This window comes from Rhinopithecus bieti, unplaced genomic scaffold, assembly GCF_001698545.2.
Source record: "Rhinopithecus bieti isolate Rb0 unplaced genomic scaffold, ASM169854v2 scaffold_10088, whole genome shotgun sequence".
NCBI lineage: Eukaryota > Metazoa > Chordata > Mammalia > Primates > Cercopithecidae > Rhinopithecus > Rhinopithecus bieti.
In genome coordinates, this window is record NW_016806409.1 from 534,491 (window position 1) to 545,274 (window position 10,784).

Here is a 10,784-nt window from a genome sequence, read left to right on the forward strand (position 1 = left end):
CCTTTCTCTTTAAAAAAAAAAAAAAAAAAAAAAAAATTAGCCAGGCATGGTGGTGCACATCTATAGTCTCGGTTACTTGGGAGGCTGAGGTGGGAGGATTTTATGAGCCCAGGAGTTTAAGGCTGTAGTGAGCTATGATAGCACCACAGTTCCAGCAAGGACAACAGAGTGAGTTCCCATCTCTATAAAATTAGAGATGAGTGATGAAAAGGAAGCAGAGTAGTGACTAAGAATTTTGGTTCTAAAGACAAGTAAAAAGAGAAGATGGTAGCTATATGGAGAGTAAATCAGAGTGGTTTTTGGTTTTGCTTTTAAAATTTTAGGATTCCCTCTCTCAACAAATGTTCAAGTATGTTTACTGTTGATAGGAAAAGAAAGAGAAAGGTTGCCAATACAGGAAAGAAGTGGAAGGTTCTTGATAAGACAGGGAGAGTTAGGATCCAGAATTCAGATGTAGGTACAAATTATCATTTGACAGATGGTGAAACAAAAGAGAAACATTTAAGTATGAGAGCAGGTGAACCATGGTTTGATGTAGGATACTATATGTAGATGAAGGCATTACTACCTGATGGTCCAAATTCTCTTTCTTAACTAAAAACATACAGGAAGACAGAGATACGAAAAGGATAGTTAAGTAAAGATGAAGGCTGAGTGTCAATGTTTGAGAATGACAGCTGAGAGGATTAAGAGGGAGATAACACATGAGAGGATTAATTGGCAGCTCTGAGGGCCCAGTGAGGTTGGCAGAAAGGGTATAGAAATGAACGCAAGTAATGCATTTTGTACTGATGGGATAGGCTTTTGGTGAGTACATATGACAAAATGACTAGGAGGAAAGGGAGTTGGGATTAAAGTGCTGTGAGAGGTAAACATGAGTGTGTGGTGCTGGAGGGGAAAAGTACAAACTAAGGAGGAGCTAAGTTACTAAAGTCAAGCTTCCAAAGTCATGTGAAGTTGAAGAAAAAATATAGGAGAATAAAGGAGTGACAGCAGGAAGGAAAAAAGGTCATGGTCAGATAATAGGACATTTAAGATTTTAGAAATAGTGTAGTTCAGAGCTGACAGCGTTTCAGAGTAAATTTTTTTTTTTTTTTTTTGAGACAGAGTCTCGCTCTGTTGCCCAGGCTGGGGTGCAGTGGCCGGATCTCAGCTCACTGCAAGCTCCGCCTCCTGAGTTTACGCCATTCTCCTGCCTCAGCCTCCCAAGTAGCTGGGATTACAGGCGCCCGCCACCTCACCCGGCTAGTTTTTTTTGTATTTTTTAGTAGAGACGGGGCTTCACTGTGTTAGCCAGGATGGTCTTGATCTCCTGACCTTGTGATCCGCCCTCTCGGCCTCCCAAAGTGCTGGGATTACAGGCTTGAGCCACTGCGCCCGGCCCAGAGTAAGTATTTTGATCAATAAAATGGGTAAAGTAATTCTTGCTCTTGCCCAGGCTGCAGTGCAGTGGTGTGATCATAGGTCACTGTAGTCCTCAACTCCTGGGCCCAAGTGATCCTTCCAACTCAGCTTCCCTAAGTAGCTGGGATTTATAGGCATGCACCACCAACACCTAGCTTTTTTCTTTTTTCTTTTTGTAGAGACAGATTCTTGCTACATTGCCCAGGCTGGTCTCAAACTCCTGGGCTCAAGCAATCCTCCCAAAGCACAGCTGTGACCCACTGCACCAAGCTGAGAAATAATTCTATTAGGAGGGAGAGAGCATCTCAAAATACTATGTGTAATCTTATGAGGCTGTGAATTACTGAGGTATTTCATTTATTTTTCACTTGACAGTGTAACTTTTACTTGAAAATAAAATATATTCTTTATAATATTTATATTTCAGACAGTACATAAAATGAATCTGGCTTTTCCCGTTATTTCAAAATATTTATTCATTCAACTAATATTTATTGAGTACTTATGTGCCACACACTGTGCTGGCTGCAGGATATATATTGGCAGACAAACAGACATACTCTCTCCTCAATGCCCTTTTTGACTAGTACAGTAAGCAGAATATAAATTAGTGAATAAAAATTTATAATTACAAATTGTAAGAGAGGTTATTGCAAGAGAATAAGGCAGAGTGGTTAATTATTTAAATGAGTTGATTAGGGAAGGTCTATAATGAGGTAATATTTAAGCTAAAACCCAAAGGATAAAATTTAACCAAGTGAAAGATGATGAAACATGGTGTCATGACCATTCTTGTGCCTAGAGAAAGAATGTAGCCAGAAAAAGAGGGCCCAGGTCTGAAGCTGAGGAACTCCAGTATCTGAAGTTCAGGCAGAATAAACAGCAGCCAACAAAGGAATCTACATAGTAGCAGCGAGACAGATAAGAAGCGACTAATCTAGGAAAGTAAAAATTCTTCAAAACCAAGAGTAACAAAAATGTTTTAAAGAAGAAAGAGTGTGCCAGGAGCAGCGGCTCACGCCTGTAATCCCCACACTTTGGGAGGCCAAGGAAGGCAGACCACGTGAGGTGAGGAGTTCAAGACCAGCCTGGCTAACATGGTGAAACCCCATCTCTATTAAAAATTCGAAAAAATTAGCGGGCCGTGGTGGCTTATACCTATAGTCCCAGCTACTTGGAGGCTGAGGCACGAGAATCACTTGAACCCGGGAGCAGTGAGCTTAGATCACACCACTGCCTGGGCAACAGAGTCAGACTCGGTCTTAAAAAAAATTAAAAAATTAAAAAAAAAAAAATAAATAAATAAATGAATGATTTATTGGATTTAGCAAATAGAAGTGTTTGGTGGCCTTGAATAAAGTGGTTTGGTGAAAACTGCTAAAGTCAGTGTAAATAGGCTGAAGAGTGAATAAAGAGAGACGACAGGAGAAGAAAAAGGGGAAGGAGAAAGGGGCAGGAAAAGAAGATGAGTTAAGTTATATTCTAGTTCTGGATAAAATAAAACATACAAAAATTTAATATATAGCTAAGCTAAATTCAAAAACAAGAAAGGGGGTCAAGCGCGGTGACTTATGCCTAAAATCCCAGCAAACTGGGAAGCCGTGGCAGGCAGATCACCTGAGGCAAGGAGTTCAAGACCAGCCTGGCCAACATGGTGAAACCCCATCTCTACTAAAAACACAAAAATTAGGCCAGGCGCGGTGGCTCACGCCTGTAATCCCAGCACTTTGGGAGGCCAAGGTGGGTGGATCACAAGGTCAGGAGTTCGAGATCAGCCTGACCAACATGGTAAAACCCTGTCTCTACTGAGTGTTGGGGTTACAAGTGTCAGCCATTGTGTCTGGCCTCAAAGGACTTTTAACAGTTTACTGCTACCACTACTTGACTACCTACTATGTAATAGGCATTGTGTTTTCAAACACTAACTCATATAATCTTCCTAACACACTTTTGAAGTAGGTATTACTCTCTATAGTTTTTACAGAGCCAATAAATAGGAATGTAATAGAAATCTGAGATCTACTACTAATTACCACCAAACGTCAAACAAATGCTGTTAGCAACAGTGATAATTTTCAACAAAATTTGAGTTCTTTCTTCTTTAGTGAGCACCTCCCCACCTTTCAATGAATAGCTCTGTTTAAATACCTTGTACTTTTGTCTCAGCTCTTCTGTGTCTTCTTTTTCCACTTCTAGGACACGGCGCCGTTCGGTAGCATCTTCAGCATAATCAAGCTTGACAAAAATAGGTATGATTAGACTTAATTCCTAAAGTATCCCCAAGATTAGCTATGAAAAAGTTATTTGCACAACTACAGTATTATCTGAAAACCAAAAAAATTGTATTTTGCTCAGCTACTGCTTGCTTTACTGTCACCCCACAGAGAAAATCACATGCAAAATAGTTTGTTAATCCTTTCATGCTGGTAGTTTCCAAAAGGCACATTTGTTGAAAGTAGACTTCACTTCCATGTTAATTTTCTTTTCTTTCTTTCTTTTTTTTTTGAGATGGAGTTTCACTCTTGTTGCCCAGGCAACAAGATCTTGGCTCACTGCAACCTCCACCTCGCGAGTTCAAGTGATTCTCCTACCTCAGCCTCCCGAGTAGCTGGGATTACAGGTGCCCGCCACGATGCCCTGCTAATTTTTTTGTATTTTCAGTAAAGATGGGATTTCACCATGTTGTTCAGGCTGGTCTCAAACTCCTCACCTGTAGCTGGGATTACAGGCGTGAGCCACCGTGCCTGGAGACTCCTAATTCTTTGAAAATTAACATTGAGTTTGGGCACGGTGGCTCAGGCCTGTAATCCCAGCACTGTGGGAGGCCGAGGTGGGCGGATCACCTGAGGTTAGGAGTTCAAGACCAGCCTGACCAATATGATGAAACCCTGTTTCTACTAAAAATACAAAAATTAGCCGGGCGTGGTGTCATGCGCCTGTAATCCCAGCTACTCAGAAGGCCGAGACAGGAGAATCCCTTGAACCCGGGAGATGGAGGTTGCAGTGAGCCGAGACTGCGCCATTGCACTCCACCCTGGGCAACAAGAGCGAAACTCCATCTCAAAAAACAAAAAAAAAAAAAAAAAGAAGAAGAATTAGGAGTCAATGAAGAAGATATTTTAGGCAATGAAAAGTAGGTATTACAGATGGCAGCTGTACCCAATTCTATAGAAGGCAAAGCTTTTATCACAGCAACATTTTAAGAGCTGAGCAACACTGCCTGCTGAAGCAAGCACCAAGGTCTGGATCTAAGTCTGATATTGCCTTGCTGTATAACCCTCGGCAAATCACTTAACTTCTTTATGTACCAGTTAAAACAGGGGCACTGTTTATATTCTATTTGTCTCAAAAGTAGCACTAAATGAAAACGTAAAATACATTTTTTAGTTGTCCAAAGAAAAATATTAAAACTACATTTCATCTGATAAACATATTCTTGCACAGACATCTCAATTTGGAATTGGTATTATTTCAAAATTTCCCATAAAACTTATGAGTTAATGAGATCAATTTACCTCCATTTCCATGCGACCCATGCCCATGACATCATACTTGACAACGATTGGAATGGGATCTGTTCTCCCTGTAACAGGAACACATAATCAAGGTAAGGTGCAAAGCCAAGCCAACAGCTCATTTTACACATTGGGTTTTGGGTGGTTAGAGATCTTGCCTTGGAGTGCAGAGACCAGAAAGCTACAGTGAACCAAACACAAGCCATTCTCACAGCTTACACTCAAGACCTTCCTTTCCTAGTTTAAACCCAACTAACCATCTTGGCTGACCTTCCAGTTGGGATTAACTTCAAATTACTGTGGCAAAATTACATTAATAAGTAATGCAAAGCACTTTTAAGCAATGGCACCAGGAGGTTTAAATTTTAAAACTTTAAAAACTCCTTTTAAGATCCCCAAATAACTTCCCATCAAAAATCACTTTACTCTGTCACTGATACCCTCCTACACAACTTTTAACCTAGTTAAAAAAAAAAACAAAACAAAAAAAAACACACACAAAAAAAACAAAACTCAACTGGCATGGTTAAATAGAAAAAGTACATCTTCAAACATGATGCAGTAAAACTTTATAATTACAACTCAGTATGTTGAATTTGTTTTCAAAAGATGTTTTACAATTTTTTTTGATGTTCCTCATAGACAAGGAGATGCTTTACAACTTAATGGGGCTGTGAAAAGTTTAAATAAAAAGAAACAATTAGTTGCCCTTAGAGACAAAGAATAGTTTTCCTTTTAATCTGGTGCTCTAAAGTCCCATTTCCTAGAGTGGATTTAACACTGGCTACGAGGGTAACTGGTAAGCTGTGAAAAGGACTAGTTGCGAAGAAAATTGACTTTAAACTAATTGATCTATGCTGGATAATTTTTTAAAATATATATATATTTAATCCACTCATAACCAGCCAAACAAAGCAAAATGGGGCAGACAAGCACTTTACTACCACAGCTGTTTTACATCACAACTTGCGCTTTTTATTGTGATGTAAGCCCACTGAAAAGAGGACTTACCTTATCCGTTGTACACCTTTAGTGAAAAAACACAATGTTTACTTCCCTCATCATTTCACTCAGGCTGGTGTAAACAATTGGTTTTTTTGGTTGTGTTGTTGTTGTTATACACACATATATATAAATATATTATACCTTTGGGCTAAAAATGGAGTTTTCTTAGGCTAAATCTGAGGCATTACCCTCCCAATCCCCAAAAAAAACTTTTTAAAAAATAAATGCCATGATCATGACTGGTTTTGGTCCTGCAAAATAAAGAAGAAACCATGTTCAAAATGACCACAACCACTTGTATTCGGTGGCTCTATATTTGTGGAATTAATTTTTGCCTTTAAGATGGAATGAAAACAAATTCATAAGTTTAACTACTTATGTATCCTATTATTGTTTTAAACAATAAATAGGGAGAATTAGAATTATCACAGCAAAAACAAAAAAAAAAACCCAAACTGTTAAAGAACATCTCATGTCAGGAACAACAAAAAAAACTTCTAGAATACAGCCTTCTTTTAGATACAATTAAAAGACTGCCAGTAAAGCAAAATGAAAATGCATTACTACCTTATGCCCAATGGTATAATAAATAAGCAGTGACTGCAATCTTTAGCAAAAGGACCAAATTAAAGACAGGTTATAAAAATGACTTCCTAGGTGCAATATCACTTTCATAACGTCTCAATCAGGGATTTACTGGTAAAAATAAATGGTCCAATGAATGAATTAAAAAGAAATGTCAAAGCAATTTATTTTGGTATCTTTTTTGATCTGTCAGAATTTGTTTTGCAAGAATCAAGAAAGTTTTGGTACAAATTCATTACCTCTGTAAACCCCTGTTTATAAACTCTGCATTAGTACTTTTGCCTTCTAAGGCAGTCAAAGTTTGTTTTAATTTATTTATAAATTGCAGTAGCAAGTGCTAGTGCCCATTACATTGTGGGGAAATCAAGTTTTGACAGTATTAGAATTTAATGTTTTAACTGATTTTATTGGCAGTTCTAACACAAACAGATACATCCCTTCTTAACATTACCCTTTAATGAACAGGGATCAGACAAGTTGCATAAGGAAAGGAAAATGAAAAAGACCAAGCAGAAGGATGAAGGCTACAACAGAGAAAGTAAGCCTAACATATTGGTGCACTGATGACAAAAGGAGTAATTCAGTCTGAAAATAAAAAATTACCACTGCTAAGATTACCATCACCACAACAAGTCCAGGATCATAATGCTGTAAAAAAGAAACACCAATTGTTAGGCAGAAACCATTAGGGTAAGAAACAGGCCTTCTAGCAGGCAGACAGGATGGGGTAAAGTAACAGTTGGGCTTTGTCCCTCCCCCAATCTCAGCCAGGGACAGAGGAAGGACATTTTGTGCTACAGCAACTGTTTTCATACTGGTCAGACCAAGGTGTGAGATTTTTACTGCTACTTGAGAACATGAACAACACCCTCTTCAACAAGGCAGGAGGTAGGGTATCAGTTTCAAGTAAGAGAACTAGCTCTAGCTTCCAATCTTTCATTTAACTATTCATTCTGGTAAATTAGTATTCAGGACCCAAGGTAGGACTTTTAAAAGAAATTACATCTAACACTCTATCAGATCAACTAACTGGACAGTAATCAAGTCATTTACTTCACCAAAAGAACTCTAGGAGGCTTAGAGTATGGATGAGATGTCCTCAAGACTTCTCTAGAAATATATATATAAAACAATTAAGAGGTCTAGAAAATAATCTTAGATCTTCAGTGCTTAGAGAACTTTGTGCATTTGAATTCTGTTATGAATGAATACAACTCTTTAAGTGGCTCTCCTCAGAACTTTGCTTCCTGTTAACCAAGACTTCCCAGGCTGGCCAATATCTTTCTTTCAGCACACAACAAAACCAATCTTTGAAGGAGAGCTCTAGACAAACTGACATCAAAAGAACTGTCACATTTAAAATTACTCCACTCAGAGTTAACTCACAGAAAATAAACAGTATGACTTTCAAAGCTATCTTGAAGGTGACATTATTGCCTGGGCCAAGTAGTAATTTCTTAACATTATTAAAGAGGCTACAGACCAAGGAAAAATCCCAGTGGGAAAAGACACCAAACACTACATACAGGAAGACGCTGCAGCATTAAAAAACAAAACAAAACACCCCCTCAGTTTATTCAGTTGCTATCAATGATAAATCCTAAAGAACATCACTAAGAATACCTGAATACCAATTTGTAGTGATGACCTCAAAAGGTAGGTAGCAACTGAGTGTCTGCTAATATGTATTAGCTAGAAAACTTTTTTTTTTTTTTTCCCGAGATGGCGTTTCGCTCTTGTTGCCCAGGCTGGAGTGCAATGGTGTGATCTCGGCTCACTACAACCTCCACCTCCTGGGTTCAAGCGATTCTCCTGCCTCAGCCTCCCAAGTAGCTGGGACTACAGGCATGCACCACCATGCCTGGCTAATTTTGTATTTTTAGTAAAGACGGGGCTTCTCCATGTTGGTCAGGCCGGTCTCAAATTCCTGACCTCAGGTAATCCGCCCATCTCAGCCTCCCAAAGTGCTGGGATTACAGGCGAGAGCCACCTCGCCTGGCCTCAACTTCTTTTAAAAATAAAATCCAGGTTCCCTACTTCTTGGTTTCTTTTAAAATACAGGAAATATTATTTAAAATATATTAAATTAGTGAGAACATTTTTGTTGCTTGTTTCACTCCAAAGGAAGCAACTTAAACCAGAACACGAAATAATCTCCTTAAAAGAAACTGTCTTCCTCAGGAAAAGATCTATAGACACTTACTGTACTTTGGCCAACTGAGGAAGGGAAAGGAAACACATGCAAAATCAAGAATGTGCCAATATCAATGTATTAATCTGATGGAAAACAACTGATATTCATATTTTCTAAATCAAAACCTTAAAAAATGTTTCATAACCGGAATTACATATTTATTTTCTAGAGACAGTGGCGCTCAGGCTGGAGTACCTCGATCAGCTCACTGTAATCTCCACCTTTCAGGCTCAAGTGATCCTCTTGCCTCAGCCTCCCAAAGCTCTGGGATTACAGGTGTGAGCTGCACATCAGCCTATTGTCTATTTTAAAAGGTAGGTTTACTTATGCAATAATAGAAATTCCTAAATGCTCTCATATATATGCAGGTCTTGCTAAAATGTGAAGGCATTATGACATAACTAAAGAGGGAATACAAATACAAAAACCCATTGATTATCATAGCCACCCTGTTATTGAGAACAACCCCTCAGGAATCAGTTTTGATTTTAAAATGGTTAAGGCTACACCAATCTATAAAACTGTCCCAAAGACTTACACTACAGAGAAATAACTCATTTAAAAAAATTTTTTTATTTTTATTTATTTATTTTTGAGAGGTAGTCTTGCTGTGTCGCCCAGGCTGGAGTGCAGTGGTACCATCTGGGCTCACTGCAAGCTCCGCCTCCCGGGTTCACGCCATCTCCTGCCTCAGCCTCCCGAGTAGCTGGGACTACAGGAATCCGCCACCACGCCCGGCTAATTTTTTGTATTTTTAGTAGAGACGGGGTTTCACCGTGTTAGCCAGCATGGTCTCTATCTCCTGACCTCGTGATCCACCCGCCTCGGCCTCCCACAGTGCTGGGATTACAGGTGTGAGCCACCGCATCTGGACTGGAAACACTTTTTTTTTTTTGAAATGGAGTGTCGCCTCTGTCACCCAGGCTGGAGTGCAGTGGTGCGATCTTGGCTCACTGCAACCTCCGCCTCCCAGGTTTAAGCAATTGTCCTGCCTCAGCCTCCTGAGTAGCTGGGACTACAGGTGCGCCATCACGCCCAGCTAATTATTTTGTGTTTTTAGTAGAGACGGGGTTTCACCAGGTTGGCCGGGATGGTCTCGATCTCTTTACCTCATGATCTGCCCACTTCAGCCTCCCAAAGTGCTGGGATTATAGGCGTGAGCCACTGTGCCCGGCCCAGGGAAACACTATTTTTAAAGAGACAAACTCTAGGAATAGAACAACTGGGAAGAACATATTAAAGGACAACCATAATCTAGTAATCAGCCATACTTCAGAAAACAGAAGACATATGATTTCCCTGCAGAAATAAATTAGAAAGGAAGAAGCTTCTACAGTGATTAAAACACTGGTTGAATTGTCAACAGATGTTAAGAATACCACAATGTAAGATGTAAGAACACCACAATGTATCTCTGCTGCTTTTCCCCTTAGAGATTCAACACAAATATTTACAACAAATATTGAGTTTTGGCCAGGCACAGTGGCTCACGCCTGTAATCCCAGCACTGTGGGAGGCTGAGGCGGGCAGATCACTTGAGGTCAGGAGTTCGAGACGAGCTTGGCCAACATGGTGAAACCCCATCTCTACTAAAAACACAAAAATTAGCCAGGCGTGGTGACGGGCACTTGTAATCCCAGCTACTCAGGAGGCTGAGGCAGGAGAATCACTTGAACCCAGGAGGCAGAGGTTGCAGTTAGCCGAGACTGCACCACTGCACTCCAGCCTGGGCAACACAACGACACTCTGTCCCCCCAAAAAACAAAACAAAAGCCCAGGCACGGTGGCTCTGCCTTGTAATCCCAGCACTTTGGGGAGGCCAAGGCAGGTAGATCACCTGAGGTCAGGAGTTCAAGACCAGCCTGACCAACATGGTGAAACCCTGTCTCTACTAAAAATACAAAATTAGCCAAGCGTGGTGGTGCATGCCTATAATCCCAGCTACTCGGGAGGCTGAAGCAGGAGAATTGCTTGAACCGGGAGGCGGAGGTTGCAGTAAGCTGAGATCGCACCATTGCACTCCAGTCTGGGCAACAAGAGTGAAACTCTGTCTCAAAGAGACAAAAAAAAAAAAAAAAAAA

General features: G+C 40.1%; 1 protein-coding gene across 5 annotated transcripts in view; it reads right to left on the reverse strand.

The window, feature by feature from the left end:
• Nucleotides 1–10,784, reverse strand: part of GPATCH8 (G-patch domain containing 8) — a 115,534-nt gene that overhangs the window by 35,512 nt on the left and 69,238 nt on the right. For 4 of the 5 annotated variants that reach the window (XM_017876071.1, XM_017876070.1, XM_017876074.1 and 1 more), the window contains 2 exons: nt 4,920–4,987; nt 3,553–3,639 (listed from right to left, as the gene is read on the reverse strand). In XM_017876071.1, the coding sequence (XP_017731560.1) occupies nt 3,553–3,639; nt 4,920–4,946 (114 nt within the window). In that variant the 5' untranslated portion in view covers nt 4,947–4,987. Of the gene's footprint in view, nt 1–3,552; nt 3,640–4,919; nt 4,988–7,112; nt 7,158–10,784 lie in introns of all 5 variants that reach the window. The other variant, XM_017876073.1, reaches the window with a different exon arrangement.